Here is a 25,281-nt window from a genome sequence, read left to right on the forward strand (position 1 = left end):
AAATCAGACGCTGTGCTAAAAGAAATTTGGACCTCACGTACATTTGACAGATATATATATACAATTTCTGACCAAACATTATTATTATTATTATTATTATTATTAAAGTAATAGGCCATAATGAATTTTGACATAAAATGAAGAAATGCATTGAATGGAGACACAGCCACTTGATAATGAGAAATATGGCATCTGAGAGCTTGGCATTACCATATATGGAAATCTCATCCTAATCTCTTCATCCCAATTCCCATGTTGATTCTTCTTCCATGCAGATTCTCATTGGATTTTGGGGAGCATCTTTCATTACTCTTTTTCTTTTTATTATCATATTCTCCTAATAATATAATTAAGCTAAGCATCTTTTCATAAGGTTTCAATCTTTATTTGCCTTGCTTAGCTTTAATCCATCTAAATTATTGATAATAATTTTGGATTAAAATATAGTATTTTATATTGGAGGAATGATTCTACTTTTTTTTTTTTTTTTTTTACATGAGGAGTGTCTATTTAAATTAAAAAAATGATAATTACCTATAATTTTAAAATAAATATTTATATACAGCTATTTTTATATAAAATAAATAATTAAAATTTATTAAATAATAATTTAATTAAATATATTAAATTATCTAATATATATTAATTAATAATTTTATATAAAAATAACTGTACGTAAATTTTTATCTAATTTTAAATAAGGATAATTTTTAAAAAGTTTAAATTTATTAAATTCGATCATTTATCTCAAACATTTATTTGTTTTATGTTTTCGGATGAATATGAATTGAGTATATGAGATAGACATATAATTCTGATATTACTCTTATGCCCTCCAAAACCTAATCAACTATTGAAAATAATTCATGTCTCTACAAATAACAACTTGCTTTCAAGTTTCAAGTTCCATCCCCCACTTTAAAAAACGAAACAAAAAGAATCCTTTTCTGACGATGGTAAAATATCGTACTTTTTTTTTGTTTTATATCAATATTATTAATTTCTTAAAATGACTCGTGAACTTTTCTTTAGGTATTTTTCACGAAAATATTGAACATCGTCACAATTTTTTTTATTGCTGTGGTGTTTATCTTATTAAAAAATTAAAATTAATATTTAATTTTAAAAATATAAAATAAATAAATTTTAAATATTTAAAAATTATCATTAAAAATAATTAGACAAAAATTAAATACCAAACTATAAGCATAATAGAATTTAACTTTTTTTTTTCGTACGTCTGAAAAATAATCAGCCACCACACTGATGGTAAAAACTAATTAATTGAATATTGTTCAACCAACGTGGAAATCCAGTACAAAAAGTACTAATTTAATTTAATATATAATTTACTCTCTGTATATAAAACATTATTTGGGCAAACATATTAAAATTATTATTTATATACCAAAAGAATTTGAACTTATTACCTCTAATAAGTTTTTATACAAATGAGTTTTAAATAAAAAACAATTGACAAATTGGTCTTGAATCTTTTACAATATTAAATAAAATAATTCTTAATAAAATGAACGAATAAATAAGTTTTTTATCCTTTAAAATTTATGATAATTTCAATAGTTCAATCATAATTTATAAAAAATAATAAAGACTAGTCTGTCTAGGGGAAGCCCGTCTTTTGGTGGGCTGGCTCGCCCCGCCCCGCCTAGTGAGGCGGTCCTAAAATTTTAGTCCGCCCTGCCTAACTGCGGGTTGGCGGGCTTAGCCCGCCAAAGCTCCTCTTTTTTTTTTTTTTACTATTAACTATTAAGTAATATATATAATTTCAAAACCATATTAATAAATTTATAATTTCTAATGGCATAAAAAATTATATTTTTTATATTCACAAACATTAAAGTCTTTGTAATTATAAATATCTAATAAATATAATTATAAACTAAATTTTCATTCAAAACATAAGTATAAATATTCTCTCCAAAGCAAAATAAACATAATCCAAAACATAATTATAAATATTGTCTCCAAAATAATATAAACATAATTCAAAACACTCAATTTTTATCTTCATACTCTTGTAAGTTAGGTTGGGGGAAGTTAGATTTTGGCAAAAAAATTGCAAAAATTACCCCCTCACTAAAAAAAATCTTAGCCCGGCGGGGAAGCCCGCCCCGCCCCGCCAAAGCCCGCGGTTTAAGCGGTGCGAGTTAGGCGGGCTTTTGTTATTTGGCGGTCCCGATTTTTCAGCCCAGCCAGCCTTTTTTAGCGGGTTACACGGGTTTAGGCCTGTTTGCCACCCCTAAGTCTGTCACTTAAAAAAAGAGAAAATATAAGAAATTAATTTTTAGATAGTCAATATTAATTATTTTTTTAATTCTAAAAATTTTTATTTTTTAAAGAATTTAAGATTAAATTTATTATATATGATTCAAAATTAAGAACGTATGATTTAAGATTTAAAATTTAAAATAAATTTTAAAAAATTGACTAAAAAATGGATTGCCTGGTATTACTCTTAAACAGGTATTAGAGACAGTTTTTTTTAAGGAGTCACTTAGATAAAGATGTCAAAAATATCTTTTTTTTAAAGATGTTTTTCAAAAATTAAAATTTAACACATATAATCAATTAAATTATATTATTTTTATTAAAATTAGACCGGACAAATTAGTTTAACAAAAAAATTAATAAATTAAATTTTGAATTGGTATAAATTAATATTTTTTATAAAAAATTACTACAAATGGCTAGAATTTATGATTCTCAGAATTAATATATATAATAAGAATATTTTAGTCATTTTATATAATAGGGATATTTTAGTCATTTTTTATAAAAAATAATATTAATTTAGACAGATTCAAAATTTGATTCACTATTTTTTTATCAAATTAATTTATCTGACCTAATTTTGACAAAAATAATATAGTTTAAGTGATTATATGTGTTAAATTTTAATTATTAAAAAATATTTTAAAAAAAAGACGCATGCGTCTTTATGGGAGCATTTTTTTTAAATTTGGGATTTCACTTAAAATTTTTTTATGAATGAAATTTAGTGAGTCATTCAAAGTTGAGTCGGTTAGAATGGACCAAGGTGTTTACTTTTCATTTATAATTATAACTATAAGATGTCACATACATAGTACTAAAAAATTAAATAGCCGTCAAGAACATCATATTGAAATTTTCCTTTCAATAAAATTAAAGAAAAATGTGTGATAGCTACCGTCAACTGTAGAAATTAAAGTATGAATGAATTGAATTGAAGCATGCGAAAGCGTAAGGAAGGGTCACACAGCACATGAAAGTTGACCATGGCTTTATTATTATTAATTATTATTATTATTATTATTTGTACTGAATTTGATCCAACTAACTTCTAAATTTCATTGGTTTCATTCATTTTTTTTTCTTGTAACACATGCTTCATGTAAGAGTATTCATCACCCCTTTCAAACTTTGTTTTCAGTTCACAGCATGAAAATTTCTGCTGCTGAAAATGAAGCATGTACATGTATCATTACTTTTCATTAGGCAAGAAAAAACGAGTCAACATTCATAAAGTTAACTATATTATTAAAATAAATATAGGGTAAAGCGTTTAATTTATTAATATTAATATTTTTTATGATTTGGATATTGATAATCATCTATAGTGACTAATTAGTAGGAGTGTTTATAGTTAAATTTTTTTATAAACCGAACTAGTTTTAAACTAGGGTAATTCACATAAATAAACCAACACTCATCCAATTTACGCATATTACCCAAAATGAAAAACGTAACGTGAATCACCTCAATCACATCTCTATACAAATCGAAACGGATAGAGTAGATTTAGGTTTTTAATCGAAACAGGGTTGTTCGATTTATATGTGATCATAGTAAATTTAATTACAGCGTTTCAATTTATTGAGTGGAAATGCCCATGGTAATTCGAAACAGCCTGTTTCGATTTACACCATTACATAAATCGAATGGGACTGATTAGATTTACTGTGAGGCCAACCTATATAAATATGATATGAACGTCAATTCTGTATGAGAGAAACACAATGGCAAGTGAGAATAGTTTTCTAGTACTAGTGCACTATAAAGGGTCGATTAAGAAAAAACACGTTCTGAAATTAAGTTTACTAATAAGGATCCTCTTATTGTTTTTTTGAAACCTTCAACGAGTTTCACTGAGTTCCTGAATTCTATAATACAAAAACTGAGGTTGCAAGTCATGAAACGGATTGAGAAATTATTCTATAGAATTTCGATCTCAGTTTTGCGGGATAACGCGAAGTATGATTCGTTCGTCATAGGGAGTGACGAAGATTTGGAAGTTCTATTCCATTGTCGTATGCAGTTTTCCGAGGTAAGGACCCCTAACTTGTTGGCCAAGCTTGTAAATGTGGTCTCCAACTCAGGCGGTTCGAATCGGAATGCCAAGCTCCAGCGACGGCAGCCTGTTCTAGTTCGAGGCCTGCCAGTACCTTCTCATCCGTGCCTGTGATTGCGCCTGAGGCAATGTACGTTGCCTCCCTGTCCTTCGCAGCTGATCTAAACCACAGTGGTGACGGAGTAGTATGTATTACTGATACGGCACCGATTTTATTACAGTGTAGAGCACCGAATGGTATAGACGATATTCTGTGGGATGATGATGAGGACGAAGATGTGGAGCTAGACATCATTGCCGATGATAGTGGTGATGACATAGCAGAAAGTAATCCATTTGGGGTGATGGAGCGTCTAGTTCAGGGACTCAGTAGTACCTCCCGCACTTTTCAAATTTGGGCTTGGATGCCATGAGACAGTAGGGAGATCCTGGCGAAGGTGTTGTGTTCAGTGCCAGAGACACATAGGATGTTGGAGGACCAGCGGAGTTTCAGGTTTGGAACAACATTAAACGGAAGGACATGATCCGCCCGGCTAGTCCAATGGAGGTGCCAAAACGGCAAACTGTATGGGAACCACCTATCACCACCTCTGCCATTCTTCGCCATCAGGAAGTCAATGTTGAGTGCGGGCCGTGGTAGAGGCTGTACTCTACCAAACTGGGGTAGAATCTGATCTACCTGGTGCCACTCTTTGACAGCAAAATATATCAACGCTGTCACGCTCCTCCACAACGTCGTATGCCGAGGCTTAAGCATCTCTGGGTGCACCACCAGAACTACGTCGTGAGAGCTATACGACATCTAAGTGAACTGTGCACAGAAATAATTTTTCACGTCATCATTAGATAAGCAGTGTTGTCAACATGACATTAGATACTAACTGCTTAGATTTGAGAAAATACTCACATCCGAAGCTTGTAGGAGATCTATCCTAAGCCTCCAATGAGCAACTCGAGGTCCCTTCTCGCTCGCGGTCGGGTTGTAACCTGACCACCTGCAACCTAAATACACAGTATCACTAATTAAATGAAAATAACTCCAAAACATAAAATAGCAAGACAACACATAAATAGAACATCACCTCGATGCCAAATGCCAGCCAAAGGTATCATATCCAACGGGTCTGAAACTAGGAAACTGCCAGAAGATCCATGACTGAAGCAGCTGCAATGGACCGGCTAACTTGACAATGTTTTTGTTCGCTACGCGACACATGCACCGGTATAACCATGGTAGAGCAACTGATCCCCAACTGTACCAACCTATATCCTCAAGCCTGGCTACATATGGCAGCCATCGAATGTGCAGGCTAGTATTGGACTTATCGCCAAATAGCTGAGTCCCCAAAATCATCATGATATAGGCCCGGGCATACCTCCTAACAGTGGCGTCATCGGCGCCACCAGGAATTTTTCCGAATGTGTCCTGCATCCAAATGCATCTCACCGTAATCTTGTCGATGCAGTTCGCAGGAGGCAATACACCCAACAGCTCTTGGAACCACACCCAAACTGGGCGACCGCCCTGGATGTATCGCTCAAACTCTGTCAGGCATCCACTGACGTACTATCCATCGATCGGGAGCCCTAACTGGTATGTCACGTCCTGCAATGTAATCATGCACTTTTCGAACGACACATGAAACGTGTGCGTCTCCGGACGCCATCTTTCCACGAATGCACTCACCAACGGCTCGTCTAACCTAAACCAAGCCTCGTTCAGCCTCGTAAGATGGTATAAACTGGCCATCTGCAAGTTCCGAATGATCCTCTTATCTAATCACATACCTTGCTGTCGTCTCATGCTACTGATACATCAGTGAGACTACATAAACAACATAACAAATTGTCTCTTACGACCACATCAAAACATATCTACATAACAATATCAACTAATGCATATTTTAATCCAAATAATGTCATAAAGGCAACCAAATAATGTAACGGGTACAAACACAAAATATTATGTACTCATCAAACTGGGCCTAATAAAAAAAGTTTAATAATAATAAAATATTTTTTCTTACCGTCCAATTCACGACATCGATTCCCATGACATCCAATTCACTACTCATATTTTTCTACTTATTTGTAACTACTATCCAAATTAGAACTTTCTCGGTTAAACCTCTATAGATTATTAAGCCACTAATCTAACCACTCTATCTAGTTCATTAAAATAAATAAAAAAATATTAACATAAAATATTTAATACTATTTTTGAAAAAAATTTGTATATACTAACCTCTTCATTGATAACACCAGCAATGTGGGCAACTCCGTTTAAACGATAAAGACAGTCTGGATTATCCCCTATCACGTTATTTTTTTCAAATATTGGAGTATTTGGGTTGAGGATTCGTTGGGCAGCGTTTTGAAATGAGGTTCAAATGACTCCAATTCAAACTCTATTTATAGGGATCCTCCTAGTAAATCTAATTAGGCTCATTCTAATTATAATGGGCACGAAATCGGGCATAAATAGAAAAGGCTGTTTTGAATTACCATGGAGTTCCCAGCTGCATAAATTGAAATGATGGGCATAGATTTATTAGGATACCTTATATTGTATAAATCGAAACGGTGTAATTAGATTTACTAGGATACGTTGCATGCATATATAAATCGAAACAGTTTCATTAGATTTACTAGGAACACATATAAATCGAGCAATCCTGTTTTTTTAAATCTACTCTATCCGTTTTAATTTGTATAAAGATGTGATTGTGATGATTCACATTACGTTTTTTATTTTGGGTGATATACGTAATACTAAATGAGTGTTGATTTATTTATGTGAATTATCCTTTATAATATGGTGCGTTCTTTTTTAAACTACTACTTCACAAAAGAAAACTAGTTTTAATTTTAAAAATTAGTTTAAACTGATTTATATTAAAAAAATTAATATAAAAAATTACTTTAACCAATTTAAAATGGCTAAACTATAAAAATTACATCTGAATTTTGTTATTGATAAAAATATTTTTAAATAATTTTATAATGCGATAAAAATATTCAAAAAGAATATTATTTTTTATAAGTGACAAATAATTTTTGTATTTGACAAATCATTTAGGAATTTAATCAAAATTTTATAGAAATATTTGGATAACTATTTAAAAAATAGACACAAGAAATTAGATAAAAATTTGATCTCTCTATATTTTTTTAAAAAATATTATTAATTGTTGACAACAAAATCACAAAAAAATATATACTTAACAAAAAATTATCAAATTTTAAATATAAAAATATTTTATTTTTTTTAATCTGTTTGTGAAAAAAGTATCAAAATTTATTTTTTAAATTTTTTTTGAGAATATATATTTAATATTTGATATTTTTATCATATTTTTGTCGATAATAAAATTTGAATGTATTTTTATGAATGAAAAAATTATTTGGATACAATTTTTTTGTGGTTTATCCAATTTAAAATATTAGGATATCAACATTCAACTATTACTGACTTACATATAAATATCTTGATGTATGACAAGATAGCTTGAAATTTTAAAAATTTCTTTTCATGACGAGGATTACACTATGCATTGACATTTAATTATGAAAAGATGAAAATGTATTTTATAATATTCTGTACTTGTCAAATTTAAAGTTCAATTCACTTTCTTGGTAAAGTTCAATTCACTTTCAATCAACCATATATGTAACTCAAATTAAACATGAATTGAATTTCTGAAGAAGAAAAAATAAATTTAGGATATGAATGAGGCTCATTTTTTTAGTTATGGAGATGAGGGTAGTGTTGCGCATGGTTATGGGACACATGGGAGCTAGACCATTGTATGAGGCAGCTTTTTGCTCAGTAGCAGGCTGGAGAACTCGGACCGTGCGAGTAAGGTGCAACGAATATATGGTGACAAAATCGGATGGTCCGATTTCAATGAAGAAAAAATATGAAAATGCATCAACACGTTAATCGGACCCTCCGTTTTGTGGGGTTTAAAAATTGATTAAAAATTCTTTCACAAGTCTCATGGTCCGTTTTAGGTATCAAAGGTTTTTTTTTTAATCAAAAGCCACTAAACGCATGGTCCGACTTGGGTTTTAGTTTAAATTTTGATTAAAAATTCCAAAAAGAAGTCGCATGGTCCGATTTGAGTGTTATAGTTTTTGGAATCAGAAGCAAGAAACCGGTGGGTCCGAGTTATGGGTGCATATATATATGTACAAAAGGGTGTGTGTCGTGAAGAAGATTTCAGATCTGGTTCTTCTTCTTCCTCGAGCACTTCTTCTCCTCTCTTCTTGCTGTGTCTTTCTTAGTTTCGGTGCAGTCACAAATTTTGGTTTTGAAATTTTTGTTATTATTTAGGTAAGTGAGAAAGATGGATGATAGAGTTCTTTTAAAAGTGTATTATTTTGGTCAGATTTTGTTACAAACTTCTGAAGGAGTGAAATTTACTTGTGAAAATCCGTTAGATGTTGTTATTCCCTTCACAATCTCATTTGAAGAGTTCAAAGGTGTGATCTGTGAGAGAAGATTGATTCTGAGATGTCGAGAAAAATATCTTGCATTTTATACAGATATCCGATACCGGTGTTTGGTGGATTCGTCCAATTTGAATCCAAATATGTAACGGACGAAGCGAGTTTGCAAGAGATGTTTTCAATGTATTTTGAAAGTCGTGCTCGAATCTCGTTCATCGAGTTGTACATTGAATTTGAACAATCTGAGGCCGACCGGAATATAGTACTAGAAGATTACAATAGTGACAGTGAAGAAGAGTTTGAAAGCAATTACGAAGTTGTCGGTCCAGACGGGGATGAAGAGCAAGGTGATGGCACTGTGGCCCCAGATGTGACAGACGTGGCAAATGCACTCGTGAACGAAGTGCCGTTTGAGGAGCCATCTTTCATGCGAGTGTTGGATTTGGAGGCCATGCATGTTCCAGAATTTCCGGAATATATGAGTGTAGGTACGTATTTGTTATTATTTAGGTAAGTTTAAGATAATAGTTTTATTTAATTAGTTATTGGTTTAGTTAAATATAAATTAGTATGTAGTTAATTACTTAGGTAATTATGTGTTGAGATTTTTATTTTGTTTAGAATGAGATAAAAGATGATATAAAGTTTATATATATCATAATTGATGCAGTGAATGTTGATGTACCTTTAAATTTGGTTATTAAATATCCGTGTAATAATTATTTTTTATATGGTTGTCGTCCCGCCAGAAATTCCTATTGTCGCAGATGGTGAATTTGCGGTCGGGATGGAATTCAGTTTCAGGGAATTTGTTATTAGGGCGATGAAAGAGTATAGCATTCGAAGAAGTGTAGACTATCGGGTGTATGAGTCGGAGCCGTTGACATTTTATGCGAAGTGTACACAGTATGGGTTTGGGTGTGATTGGCTTATCAGGGTTAGCATGATCAGCAGGAAGCATTGTTGGGTGGTACGGAGGTATAATGGTAGTCACACTTGTACCAGATCTACCATTTCTCAGGATCATTCCAAACTCGATTCAAACACAATTGCAGAAGCAATAAAGCCATTGGTTGAGGCTGACCCATCGTTAAAGGTAAAATCAGTTATTGCAGACGTGCAAGCGAAGTTCAACTACACCGTCAGTTATCGGAAAGCATGGTTGGCTAAGCAAAAGGCAGTAGAAAAAATATTTGGAGGTTGGAAAGCATCATACGAAGCGTTGCCTATATGGTTTGAGGCCATGTGTCATAAGGAGTCATCAGCTATCGTCCATTTTAAGACTATGAATGCATATCAAGGAGATGACTTGGTCAGTGATATTCGGGTATTGCATCGAGTCTTTTGGAGTTATTACCCCTGCATTAGAGCATTCAGGCATTGTAAGCCAATTGTGCATGTGGATGTGACTCACTTATACGGAAAGTATAAGGGTTGTCTGTTAGTGGCAGTTTCACAGGATGGCAACAACAACATCGTCCCAATTGCATTTGCTATTGTGGAAGGAGAGACATTTGATGCGTGGCACTTCTTTCTCAGTAACCTGCGGCAACATGTTGTGACTCGAGATGGTGTGGGACTGATATCCGACTGACACGAATCCATCAATGCAGCCGTGGAGCGGAGTAATGGAGCTTGGTCGCCTCCTAGAGCTTTCCACATGTTCTGCATCAGGCATATTGAGTCGAACTTCCTGAGAAAATTCAAGGCACTGTACCTGCAAAAACTTGTCATTAATATAGGTAATATTGTGTATTTGGAAGTGTGTTGTTAATAGCGTGTCATTCATTTAGTGTATGTAAATCCCCTTTTTTATATTTTTTTTTGTTATTCTGCAGGATATTCGCGGACGGTGCGTGAGTACGAAGTGCGTTACCAGCGTTTACGAGAACGGGGCGAGGCTTACACTAACTGGTTAAACCGAATCTCCCGTAAACAGTATGCGTTGGCATTTGATGGTGGTTACCGATGGGGTCACATGACGACAAACCTAGTCGAATGCATTAACTCTGTCCTGAAGGGTGCACGCAACTTCCCAATCACTGCACTTGTCAAAGCAACATTCTACAGGCTTAACGAGCTATTCACCAGAAAAAGAGCTGAGGCAAAGGCAAGGATTAATGCTGGCCATGTATTTTCGGAGCTTGTGACCACAAAATTGCATGCAAACCAACTTGCATCAAGAAATATCCAGGTTAACTGCTTCGACCGACAGAATGAGGTATTTGAAGTGCGTGAGATGCCTAGTGGACTGGAGTATGCTGTCGACCTACGTCGGCATCAATGTGATTGTGGTGAGTTTCAGGTGGATCGGATCCCGTGTCGGCATGTGTTTGCATGTTGTGCAAATCAACGACTGGACTGACAACTGTATGTGCATGATGTGTATAAGATGGACCAGGTTCGACGGGTTTATCGAGCTAGATTTAGGCCACTGGAAAATCCTTCGACATGGCCTGCTTACACCGGACTGAGATTCGTACCCAATCCATTCCTAAGACGCATGACCAAAGGTCGCCCCAGGATGACCCGCTTCTTGAATGAGATGGACACGCGGATGTTGCGTCCTCCACGGCGATGTAGGCAATGTGGTGCTGAGGGACATAGCCGTAGTAGATGTCGTCGGTCAGCTGGTGCACCTGCTGATCATAATGCTCAGTAGTTTTATATATCATCTTTCTTAGGATGTTATTATCTTTCCCAGGACTTCATGTATTAATATGCTATTCGAAACATTGTAACTTATATAAATGTACTCTTATGACACATGCAACTTAATCATGCATACTAAGTTCCCATGACCCTGTTAAAAGATGCATAGCCTCATTAGGTAATACATTGAGAAGTTTACATGCATACTAGGTTTACATGTCCCTGTTAAAAGATATATAGATTCATTAGGCACCCACTTGAAAGGTTTACATGCATACTAAGTTTACATGTCCCTGTTTAAAGATACATAGATTCATTAGGTAATACATTTAAAAGTTAACTAATACACGGATTCATTAAGAAATAAATCAGAAAGTTAACAGATACATAGATTCATTAACGAATACATTCAAAAGTTAACTAATAAGACACAACATCTACTTTCGCATTGCCTACTTTACATCGTTCACAAGTTTCTTGCACTTTTTGGCGGCCTTTTTGAACACAGATGGAGTGTATCGATTAGCACTACGACGGGGCGGATCAATCCTGAGATTGTAGCTTTTTTCCGTTTCCTCCGGAGTACGTGCCTCACCTGTACACAGTTTAATTAGACAGACTATCCAAACAGGAATATAATTACATAGACTAAGCAAACAAGTATATCTGTACTATCAGTCTCAACAGAGATACCACACATGACTTTCATACCATTAAGTTATCAAACAACTATATATGATATGAATAATATGAATGTAATTAAATCAGTTGACCATAGAAATAAGGCAATACTACTACCTGCATCATCACCATAGTCAGATGCATCATTACGGGATGCTTCAGCCTCATCAGTTTCATCATCTTCCTCGTCATCTGGTTCATCTACAAGATACTCATCAGTCTCTTTATCAAGTGTCTGAGCATTTTTTTCAATTTGACTCATTGAAACACGGTGATGATTACGACTATTAAGAACTCCTCGACCACCTTCACTTCTACTAGAGTCACCAGAGACCAACCCTCCCGATGCACCTGAGGAGGTGATACCCGGGAACCTTGCGTCCAATGAATACCGGCCTGCCATGATATCATACTGATAGCCATAATGTGATTGACCTGCATCTGCCGCCATGAACCCAAGCAACTGGCTAAAAGAACCTCCTTCACCTGAGTCATACAGTGTCCCACCCCAATACTGCTGATGGATTGGGTATGATGAGGTAAACTGCGTCTGAGGTACATATTGGTTTGAGGACTGAGGTTGTTCTTCGGGAGGTGGAGGTGGTGGTGGAGGTGTCGGTGATTGTGGTAACTGTTCTTCACCTAAATCATCATTCTCTTCATTCGCCTCATTCCCTTCATCAGCGTCATTCATGACCTCATCACCCTCATCATTCTCTTGAACGACAAGATCCGACAACCTCAAGTGGTGGCCATATTTATTACGGTACCAGTCAATGTAAATATCTAAGGAATTCTGTGGAGGCATTGGAAGTTCAGTAAGAACATGATGATACCTGTTTGTCCATTGCATAACCCAAACCGAATGACTTGTTGCTGTGACCCAGTTAAGATTCTTAGGCCCAGTTAGGACTTTTCCGTGTGCCTTGTCCAGATTCGGTTCCTGATTAGGAACTCCCTGAATAAAACCAAACTGTCGCCTAAGCCGATCAGTAGCATGCCACTCAACGCATTCAAAAGAAACCAATGGCACTGTAGCACTCCATACAACTGAATGCATGTAAATTTCAGCAGGAATAATATCCGGATCCACGCGATCCACAGCATAAGCAACCCAGACAAACTGGTGAAAATTAACGAGACTCATGATTACAATCCAATTAACAATAATATTAAACCAAAATCACATACTTTTGAACCGAAAATATACATGGCCTTCCTGAAGATCATCAAATGCCTGCCTGAAGTGGGCAAGTGTAAGATACCTAAAGCGTCGGTCTCCACGCTCCCAATTGCGCTACCTAATATAACGTACATCAGTAATACAACTCGATTCTAAATATGAAGATACATAGACCAACGTAAGATAATGTTACCTATTTGCAAGGGGGAAACTGCGGGGTTCCCGCGGAACCGGTGCTAGATATGGCATTCGGATAAAAGCCCAAACGAGCAACAGTGTGAGTGGACCATCGATCTCCTTACAGTCATAACGAGATGCCCTGCATAATGCCCTGTAAAGGTGGGCTAGGCATGCCGAACCCCAACTGTATTGCCCGATACTGCCAAAATCACTTAGCAAGGGCAGAAATTTCCAGTGCACAGATGCCCCATACTTGCCCCCAAACAATATGGTACCGATCAACAACATAATATGGCACTTCACGTACCTCTGTATACTATTTTTGTCAGTCAATTGTAAACGTTCTTTCAGATCACGAAGCCATGTCAGTTTTATGCAGCTCCCTCTGCAGTCTGACTTTCTTGGTGCAACCCCAAATTGATGCAGACACTCCGCCTCTAAGGCTTCAAAACTACTAATAGTCATCCCTGTGACTGGAAGACCGTCCGTGGGAAGACCGAGAATTAAGGCCACATCCTCCAGCGTCACAGCACATTCACCAACAGGAAGGTGGAATGTATGTGTATCTGGATGCCACCTTTCCACTAAAGCATTCACCAGCGCCTTCTGACATTGGACTATTCCAATCTGGGACGCATGATAAAAATCAGTAAACCGTAGATGCGCCTCCACTCTATCATCATACCGATCCGGGGGCACAAGATGATCACAGGTCAACATCCGTGAACTCTACATAAACATAAAATACTAGTCAAATTATTAACAGCCACAAATACTACTACAAAAAAAACATAACTTTCTAACCAGAACAACTAATTAAATAAAATCATGCTAAATTTTTGGTTAACTACGAAATGTAGTTATTGCACCCTAACTTATCAACTAATTACCTATCATTATTAATCATTTATCACCAGTAACTCCACAAACAAACATTAAATTAAATCACACCACATACATAGTTACTGAATTTAATTAACGAATTACAATTTTACCAAATCCAATCTACTAAGTACTAATTTTTTAATTCCTAAATTTAATTGATTACCTTATCGGAAAGCTAATAAATTTTTGTTATACTTTACAAACTCTAATTGTTGATCAAAAATTCTCTACATTAATCGCCACCCTAAATCTTTCTTTATTTACTATAACCAAAAATTTCTATCACTTATACTGTTGTAACTTCTAAAATTAATTATGAACGTTAAATAATTAATTATAATTTCTATAATTCTTACAAAAATTCCTATACATATATTATTTTTTATTAATCTATAATTGTTCTAACTAAAATATTATGATTGATTAAAATATTCTCCAACCATAAATTTACATATAATAATAATAATAATAATAATAATAATAATAATAATAATAATAATAATAATATCACTTATATATATATACTCCTAACTTGAACTACTAGCACCAATAATTTTAACTAAATTTCTAAAAATATTCAGTATATTTATTTTTAAATAATAATAATAATAATAATAATAATAATAATAATAATAATGTCAGTCTTTAACTACTAACAACAACAACGATCTTAATTAAATTTTTAGTAAAAATCAGTAAATTTTTAAATAATAATAATAATAATAATAATAATAATAATAATAATAATAATAATATATCCTAAGCTAAGCAAAAACTCCTAAGACTACTGCAACAACAACTAACTATAACCAAGTCTAACAACTGTAATTATAATTTAAAATAATAAAAACAATAACGATAATAACATTAAGAATAATAATAATACTGAGGTTGCCTGTTATATATCTCCTAAACCACCTTAAACAATAACTATAATTAATTTTTTAACAACACTAATACTGATTTTGAAATATTAAAAAAAATTAATAAATATACTTACATAATCATCATAGCTGAGATAATTTATAATATAATATTCAGGACGATTAACATCTCTATATTTTTTCTTCTTTAGCATTTTGATTTGTTTTGTATGAAAGGGTTCTGTGTGTTGTTGTTGAAGGATGAAGAAGAAAAAAGAATGTGGCTGCTGGGTGGGGGGATAAGTGAAAACGTTAGTTTGAGGGACTTTCGGAGGTAGGTGTGGCAAGTAAATACATCATTGCTGCTTGAGGGGGCACCGTCCTGGGGAGCAAGGGAGCTGCGACGCGTGGAAGTCCCCTCACAACTCGGAGGGTCCGTGTTGTCCTTGCAAGACGGACCGTGCGATTAGCTCCCTCAACACGCACGGTCCGATTTCGTTCCTTTCTGATCCCACACTGCAGGTAAAGCACACAGCCGTCCCATAACGCCGTCTTGCCCCAAGGTGACCTTTAAGTCTATAAGACTGCTTGTTTTTTAGAACATAATAAGATAAGATATTAAGAATAAGATATAAATGACAAAAATATAAAAATTAGTATTTTTATATTTTGTTTGATAATAAATTAAAATAAATTATAAAAATTTAATTTATTTTTTATTTAAAAAATAAAAATATATAATTATAAAAAATTAATAAAAATAATAAAAAAATAAAAAATAAATTATCATTTATTAGTTTTTTAGTGTCTTTTTTTATTAAAATTAACATAAATATACTAATTTAATATTTTTAAATATAATATTTTTATTTATATTTTATCTGTCAAATATAATTTTGTGTTTTTATATTTCTGTCATTGTAAAGAAATATAGCCTAAAATATTACGAAACATTTATAAAACACGTGCTAATTAAAAAGTGAGATAGATATTGACTATACGACATTGAATGAGGAACTCATCCACCTGAAATGTATGTACAATAAAACGTGATGAAAAGAAATTAAAGCACGCTGCTGTGAAATAAAATAATTAATCCTCTTTAAGTTTTGGTTGGTAATCTTATTATGTTCAATAAATCACATTTAATTTATGACACTTTTCATTTGAATATACAAAAAAACAAATCTCTACTCTTGATATATCATATATACATACACATAATTTTCAACATTTCACCTAATGTCTATGTATTTAACAGAAACGAAAACAGATTAGTTCAGTTAGAGTTTCTATATTATTAATAGATTTATTACTGTTGTTGTTGTTATATATATTTTTTTTAAATAATTTTATAACATTAGTTTTTTTATTTTATTGTTTTGAAGTGAGTGAAATAAAAATAATTATGAGAAAATGAAATAAAAATAAGATGAAGAAGAATTAATAGAATATGAGGAGAAAGAAGAGAAAAAGTTTTAAATTATACAGAACTTATCATAATAAAAATATCAAAATTTCTTAATATATACACATATATTTCTTAGTTTTTACACCGAAATTTTATTATAAAAACACAAAAATGTCTTTTTTAATACTATATTTTTTTCTTCTTTATTTCTTTTTTTCTTTTAGTTGAATGAATGTAGGTTCATCCTTTATCTTATTAATTTTGCAGCATTATGTGTCTCTTCTTCTTCATTGTTTGATTTTTTTAATTCTTATTAAAAGTGTAAAAGAAGAAGAAGAAATATACTGAAATTTCTTAATAAATACACATAAATTTCTTAATTTTTATACCGAAATTTAGCTACAAAAGCAGAAAAATATACTCTTTAATGCTGCATTTTTTTTATTTATTTATTGGTTTAAGTTTAATTATTCTGTCAGTCCCTATAGTTTTACCGAATTTTTAATTTGGTCTCTATACTATATCAAATTTCGTAAATAAGTCCATACTGTGACAAAAACGTTGAAATTAATGGAATATTCTGTTTAACTATATAGAATATTCAGTCAAGTATTAGACATATTCGTTTTATTTAATGGAATATTCCGTTAATTTCAACATTTTTGTCACGGCAGGGACTTAATTACATAATCTAATACAGTATAGGGATTCAACCGAAAAGAAAAAAAAATATGGAGACCTAATTGACAATTTAATGAAACTATAGGGATCACAGAGTAATTAAACATTATTTGTTTCTTTCTTTTAGTTAAATGAATATAGGTTCATTGTTTTTATTCTTGTTAAGAGTAAAATAAGAAGAAAAATATGAATAAGAAAAAAATGATAATAAAAAAAAAAAGAAGAAGAAGCAGTTGCAAGACCTAGAGTAATTTATCACGGTCTAACGCAAGTAGTTATGGAATGATTAACACTTTTTGGTCGGATTGTATATAACATTCTCCCTCACCTTGAAGAAGGAAGGATTGGACCCCTCATCGTTGTGTAAGTTTTGAATTATGCAGAACTTATCAGAATAAAAATACACCAAAATTTCTTGACAAATACACATAAATTTCTTAGTTTTTACACTGAAATTACTTAATGATTGCAACACGCAAACTCAGTTCGAAAGAATCCCGCTAGGGAGTCAATAGGGTATCTATACAATGGACTGTTTATTTGGCCCAATATGAATTAAAAATTAAAATTACCTACATCTTACCCTAATTCAAAACGTGCTATTCATTTTTTGATAACCACCACCACATAATCTCTAATTCTAATTTTTCCCCAATCCCCCTCTTTTCACCGACCGTAACCTTACCCATAAAACCCCTCTTTTGATAACCTCTTTTCACCTCATCCGATCTCTTGCGTCGTCGACGTCGGGCGGGAGACACACGCCGGCTATGAGGGTCTCGCTGCTGGTCCAGGCCGGGAGAACAGCGCACTCGATCGAAAGATGCTGGTTGGAGTCGCGGCGATGGTTGCTGCAGGGGTCGCTGCGGTGCCACGGCTAGTCCGTGTGAAAATTAGTAAAGCTAATTTTAGAAAATATATAAATAAATAATAACTAAATAAAGTGAGAGGTAATAAACAATCTTAGTTTATAACCTTAGAAATTTAGTGGTTGAAAAAGAGAAGAATTATATACCTCTAATTGACGGATGGTTCATATTGAAGAGACTCACCTATAAATTGAGTTTTTCTTTAATTCATTTCAATCAAGTCATCCAAAGAGAATAACATAATATTTCTTTGAGTAGTTTTCTTCTATATATATAGAGAGAAGTGTGTTCTCCTTTTGTCAAGAGAGAGTGTTATTGTAGTCTCCTTGTGATAGAGAGAAGTTGTAATTCTCAAAGAAAGTTATTCAATTGTTTCCATATTTTATACAAATTTCTAATTTTTCATCTCTATATTTTGTTGTGTCATTTGTCTGGTACCTAACAGTCCGGGACGCGAGAACAGCGCGCGCGATCGGAAGGTTTTGGTTGGCGTCGCTGCGATGGTTGCTGCAGTGCCGCGAGAAGAACGCACACGATCGACAAGTACAGGTGGTGGTGGGTCGCCTATGCGCATGTGGGTGAGAAACAGGGAGAACGGGAGAGAGAAGGCAAGACCGTATAGAGAGATTGTGTTCGTTTGTGTGTTTGAGTAACCGATACCAACCCTAATTTTTTTCAAATTTAAAATTAAAAAATATTCAAAATTAATTAATTTTTTATAATTTAATTTTAATTGCAATTTAACCCTTATTGTACACATTGTACAATACATACATTGACTCCTCATACTTTCTCAGTTCGAAAACAAGCTCACAAACAAGACTAAATCATGAACAAAAACAAATCCAAATCAATTTTAGATCACACAACGTCATTAATATGACAAAAATTCAATGATGACGGTAATAATAACGACGATAACGATAAAGAAGATGACGATGACGATATAATGATAACGATGATGATGATGATGGAGAAGGAAGAGGACGAAACGAATAAAAAGAAGAAATCAAATGAAAAAAGGGAAGAGGAGGAGGAGAAGGCAGTGATAGTAATGGTGACTACCATAACAAAAGAGAAAAAAAGAAAAAAAGAAGGAGAAGAAAAAAAAAGCAACTAAAATGTTAGTAAGAAGAAGAAGAAAAAAAAAAGTAGGAGGAGGAGTAGGAAAAGGAGACGTAAACAAAAAAGAAAACAGAGAAGGTAGAAAATGGGAAAAGAGAAAAAGCATGATTTAAAAAACGGTTATAACAATTTAGTTAGATTTAGTTAAGTATTTTACTTGAATGTAGAATTTTATTCTTAACAATAATATAAATACAAAAGAGTAAATTAAATTAAATAGTGATGCCTATAAATATATTAATCAACTAGTATATATAATAAACAAAATTTGCTTTGTGGCCTTACGTTTTGGTATGAAAAATCCCCATTTTGAGTAACTACGTAAAGAACCAACTCAACCAAGAGCAAGTTCTTAATAAAAAAAGGTATAATGACATTGAACCCAACATGTTCAAATTTTTACACAAAATATACATTGAATCCAAACCAATTCGCTTTAATTATGGGGGGTCTTTGGCCAAAATAGTAAATTGCAATAATTGCTTTGAGTGAGACTAGACATTAGAAGATTCAGTTGACACTACTCAGAACCCAAAATGAATGTGAAAAACATGTTAAAATCTATCACATACCTTAGGCTACATTCAAATAAAATGTCTAAATTTTAAATTTAAATTATTGTTATCAAATATAATAAATATAGAATTAAAATTTATTTACTTAATAAAAAATATTTAAGATGAGTCCATAATTGATAAGAAATAATGAATTCAAAAATTTTAACTCCACCTTTAATTAAAGGGTTCATCATTTGAATCTATAAGGAGACGGTCTCTAAAACTTAATTAGTAAATTAAAATGATTTTCTACTTTTAATAATAAATTTTTTTGATGATGTCAATTTTTATAAATATTTTACATTATAGTTTGTACAATTTAAAAAAAAAGAAATAATATTATTAAAATAGAAGTGATATTGCCATCTTCTTCAATAATAATCAAATAAGTCTCTAAATTTAGCAATTGTTTTCGTTCTTTCTTAGCTTTATCCAAAAAATTTGTCTAACAAGTGTATAGATTTAAAATTTAAAGTAAATTTAAAATTTAAATTCGTCTAATCAAAGAAAATTAGTCAAAAACAGCCATAACTTGCCTTATTTAGCATTCATTAATTGTTGTGATAATTAATTAATACTAAATAAAGCAAGTTCTGACTGTGTTTTTTTTTTGTCTACCTAGCATTATCCATATTAAATAAGATAAATTTTAACTGTTTTTTTAATAATAATTAAATTATTTAATAATGGATTAAATGAATGGATAAGAGACAAATTCTTTTAATAATCAGATCTTCAAGATTCCTTTTGTTGTTAATGCTTGACGTTTATCATAATTGAGCTATGATTATCATTTTTTTAAAACTATATTATTTTTGTTTTGTGGTTTAGGCGTTATATCATTAGATTAGAGATAGCTTAGACATAATCTAATTTTTTTTTGTTTTTTTTGTTGCCCATGGTATTCTCCAGTCCGACAGGACAATGACTAATCCATCGCGGATTGGAGCTTCATTTAAGAGTCTGTTGCTGGCCAATGGGTTGCTGCATGTACAAGTCGGAATTCGAACCCCCCGACACTTGCTTAAGCGGACGAGTGAGCTGACCACTCGACCAACCTAAGTTGGTTTAGACATAATCTAATTAACTAGGCATAAACACAACTATATTATTATATATATTACAATAATCATGTGGACATCAGAAATTAATTCAGCTATAAATAAATTAATAATCCTATATTATTATTATTATTAAAAAGTTATGAAATATATATAACAAGATAAGTGATAGCACTGAAACTAATTGATTTTGTTAGGTGGTTGTGACAACCACGTACTGAAACAGAATCAGAGAAGAAGCAGTGACAAACATGGAAAAGAACAAAGCCTCATCATGCAACTAAGTACAATATTATAAAAAAGAATATTGCAACAGATTTTCCCATTTGGAGTTTATACAATAAAATAATATATAGTCACTTGTGCGATCTCAAGAGTTATTTCATGTTGGATATGATTCCCAAACAACTTTTAGAAATTTTTTTAAATATATCTAAAACATAAGTGAATCTCAGTAATTCATTAATTTTAGTCGTTAATTTTAATTAATATATTATATTTTTTTATAATTAAAATCAATAATTAAAATTACTTAAATACCGATATTTTAACTATACTTAAAAGTCTTTTTAAATTTTACACCAATTTTCTTTATACATATATGGACTCTTTCCCATGTTTTCACTAATTCTACAATATATATATATATATATATATATAGATATAATCATAACTAATTTAAATTAGTCTAATAGTTAATTTATTAATATATTAAAATAAAATTGAATATTTAAATCTTTTTTGTACATATAGTAAAACTTTAAATAGAATTATAAATTGCAACGAATTAATTCTTGATCTGCTAAATTAACAAATATTGTGGACAACAAAAATAAATAAATATTAAACCATAGAAAATGGTTTTTCTATTTAGTATTTACATTGTGAATATTTCTTCTTTAATTAGTTTTATTATTTAATTCTTATTAATCGTATAAAAAATTATTTTAATGTAACATAGATAACAAGTTGATTATACAAAAAATTTATGTAAATCCAACAAAAATTCTTGTGTGAGAGTATATAAGTTTGTTCTTAAAACAAAAAATAAATCTAAAAACAATTGTGATTAATTAATTATAATAAAATTCTATTATTAAAAAAGATAATATTAAATAGACAAAAAAAAAAGTCAGAATTTATCTTATTTAATATTAATTAATAATAATTAATAAATATTAAATAAGAAAAAATATAGCTACTTTTTACTAATTTTCTTTGCTTACCAAACATTTTCGTATTAAAAAATTATATATTACAAGTGTTCTATTTGTAGAAAGAAACAAAATATACAGCAAGAGTTGAAAGCACCGCTTGAATTTAATATTTATAAAAAAGTGAAAGACGTATCAACAGTGTATATATTGGGATCTGCTGCTTTGATTCTGCAGATTCTCCCACCAAATTCAATTCACCCAATATTAATTTCTATTTTTATTAGAACCCCAGTTATTTCATAATTTTGATTTATTTATTTATTTTTCTTTTTACTATTTATTTCCTCTAGTTGTAAAAACATTTTTAATTCAAAATTTTATTTAGTCAAAAAATAAATGATGTGAAACAGTTTGACAATATTAATTAATTTATTTGCTGATAATTCTATTAAATAAATGAGATAGTAATTAGTAAGTGAAAGAAAAAATAATTATAAAAAAAGACAAAGAGATTATATAATTTTATGAATAATACTAAAAAAAACTAACTTATCTTAACTAATATCAGCCAAAATATTTTTAAAATTATTTTATTTATTTTAAATTTTAAATCTTAAATTACAAATTTTTAATACTAAATCATAAACTTAAATTATAAAATTGAATAACTAAAAATTATTTTTCTATATTCTCTCTCACACAAATAGTGATGTACTATATATTTATAAAGATAATTATATAATTATTTTGTATTTTTAAAATTTTTTTATTTATATATATGTTATTATATAAGTTAAATTATTACTAACTTAAATAATATATTTATTTCAAAAATAAAATTTTAATATACTAATAATATAAAATAAAATATTTTATATTATATATAATCATATATTTTTTAGATAGTTATTTATATAGTCAAAATAAAATTTATATATAATTTTATAATATATAATTAAATATACATATAAACTTATTTTACAATCCGAGAGTATATCAAAAATAAACTTTAATAATAACTGAATTTTGCCGTTCAATAAAAGAATCTATTTTATTTTTAATTAACAAAACCAATTGGTGTTTTTCTATATTGCAACTGGACCACTTTCCAAAAATATTTTTTTTGATTGAACAAGTAAATACATTGTAAGAAGTAGTAGCCACTAGCCAGTTAGCCACCATAAAAGAATCATTTTCTCAAACCTTATATACTCCTTACATGAATTTAATTTTAATATATTGTCAATATAAAATAATTTATACGTGTATATTAAACTATATAATATTACATTAATAAAAATAAAGAAAAGTATGAGAAGCCAATAGAATATTTGTACAATGTGTACAATAGAGGTTTAGAGAGTATTAGAGATATAATCATTAGTGTTACCTGTTTCCATTAGCTGAAGTTTTTGGAATGAGTGGTATCATGACATGGTATTAGAGCTCCAGATCTAAAAGGTCAAAAGTTCGATCCTTGATGAACCTGAAAATCAGATGTTTATTTTATAACTCATATAACTATTGTACAATGGGTTATATTTTATATTAATTACGTAAATAATTATTTTAAAAAAACAAATATAATTATATTTGATACTTTAAAACATTAAAATTAAAGTCATTACTTTCTTAAAAGAATAAAATAATAAAAGAAAGAATGATTCAGAAGAAAATAAATGGAAGAAGCAGATGAAATTGGGAGAAGTAGGTCCCACACCACTTGGGTCTTCAACTTGGGACCCAATCCAATGAACCACTCTCACCACCACCTCTTATAAATCCTTCTACCAATTCCTCTTTCCACCGCCATACTTCTTTTTCATTCCATTTTCCACTTCATTTTACCATTCTACCCCTCTCCGCAGCCGCCACCACCACCACAATCGCCGACGCTGGCGCAGCCTGTAACATGATCGTAGAGATAATCCACAATACAGAAACAACAAGATCAAGAACAGAATCAACATCAACATCAAGAATTCGAAGAAGAAGAAGAACAAGAACGAGAACGAGAAGAATAGTGACTTCACTGGCATGGTGCGTTGTTACAGCTTAGGGTACATTCTGATCCTGGTGGTTCTGGCGACGTCGATGGTGGTTCTTCCGCTGATGCTGCCGCCGCTACCGCCGCCGCCGCTCGTCCTCCTCTTCTTTCCGGTCGGCATCATGGCCGCCCTCATGTTGCTCGCCTTCTCGCCTTCCGATCAGCAACAAGTCGCACGAAACGTCGTCGTTTACGCATCGTAGATAGAAAAAATCAAAATTAGGGCATAAAATCGAAATCGAGATCGAAAATATGGCAATTTCGGTTTACCACATTTTAGGTTTCTGGAATGTTCGGATCGGTTTTCTTCTGGAAATTCGGGTCCTTCCTTCAAGCCAAGCTTTCTAATTTCGATTGGATTGCTTTGTTTTTTTGCTATTAGTTTTTTTTTTTTTTAATTTTTTCCTTTTTTAGTTACGTGTGTTTATATAAAAGGAATTAATGTACAAGCACGGAAAAGAAAAGAAACAAATTAGAAAGGAAAGGAAAGATTCATTGTATTTGTGGCATTCGTAAACTTTTTTTTGTTTGTTTAGGACGTTTTACTTTGTAGACGAGTAATTTGAATTAATATTTGGCTAATTATCTTAATTAATTAAACAGTCCATTTACCCATAAGTCTTTATAGTTTATACTGATATTTTGCTATAAATGTACAATGTTTTTTTAATGTATTTTTTTTATATTTTTCTTTTTTTAGTTAAATGAATATATATATATATATATATATATATATATATTTATTTATTTTTTAAAATAATTTTGTAACATTATATGTTCTTTTATTTAATTTTTTATTTTTATTAAAAAAATAATATAAAAAAATTTGAGAAGATAAATTAAGATGAATAAAAAAAAATAATAATAAAAAAGAAGAAGTAATAGTAAAAAATAAAAAGAAAAAGAAGAATTTTAAATAAGGAAGAACTTATCATAATATAAATACATCGAAATTTCATAATAATAACATAAATAGTTTAGTTTTTATATCAAAATTTTGTTACAAATACATAAAAATATTATTTTTAATGCTGTATTTTTTTATTTTTTTATTTTTTAGTTAAATGAATGTAGGTTCATTCTCTTCTTAATAATTTTGCAGCATTATGTGTTTTTTCTTTTTTTG

The 25,281-nt window shown here is 31.2% G+C and overlaps 2 protein-coding genes and 1 long non-coding RNA gene across 3 annotated transcripts; 1 reads left to right on the forward strand and 2 right to left on the reverse strand.

Annotated features, from left to right (window-relative positions):
• Positions 1 to 8,867: 8,867 nt before the first annotated feature.
• Positions 8,868 to 11,465, forward strand: LOC140183283 (uncharacterized). Its single transcript, XM_072231321.1, has 7 exons — positions 8,868 to 9,291; positions 9,571 to 9,634; positions 9,740 to 9,964; positions 10,181 to 10,374; positions 10,417 to 10,545; positions 10,642 to 11,108; positions 11,196 to 11,465. The coding sequence occupies exons 1-7, from the start codon at positions 8,868 to 8,870 to the stop codon at positions 11,463 to 11,465; spliced, it is 1,773 nt and encodes a 590-aa protein (XP_072087422.1).
• A 326-nt stretch (positions 11,466 to 11,791) lies between these two features.
• Positions 11,792 to 14,219, reverse strand: LOC140183284 (protein MAIN-LIKE 1-like). Its single transcript, XM_072231322.1, has 4 exons — positions 13,513 to 14,219; positions 13,347 to 13,377; positions 12,254 to 13,259; positions 11,792 to 12,050 (listed from the first exon to the last, which is right to left on the reverse strand). The coding sequence occupies exons 1-4, from the start codon at positions 14,217 to 14,219 to the stop codon at positions 11,908 to 11,910; spliced, it is 1,887 nt and encodes a 628-aa protein (XP_072087423.1). The 3' UTR covers positions 11,792 to 11,907.
• Positions 14,220 to 21,857: 7,638 nt separating this feature from the next.
• On the reverse strand, positions 21,858 to 24,761 carry LOC140182527 (uncharacterized). The gene is made up of 2 exons (XR_011878278.1): positions 23,829 to 24,761; positions 21,858 to 23,594 (listed from the first exon to the last, which is right to left on the reverse strand). It is a non-coding gene; the product is annotated as an uncharacterized lncRNA (long non-coding RNA).
• Positions 24,762 to 25,281: the final 520 nt, after the last annotated feature.

The sequence above is a fragment of the Arachis hypogaea genome, chromosome 20 (genome assembly GCF_003086295.3).
Source record: "Arachis hypogaea cultivar Tifrunner chromosome 20, arahy.Tifrunner.gnm2.J5K5, whole genome shotgun sequence".
NCBI classification, from domain to species: domain Eukaryota; kingdom Viridiplantae; phylum Streptophyta; class Magnoliopsida; order Fabales; family Fabaceae; genus Arachis; species Arachis hypogaea.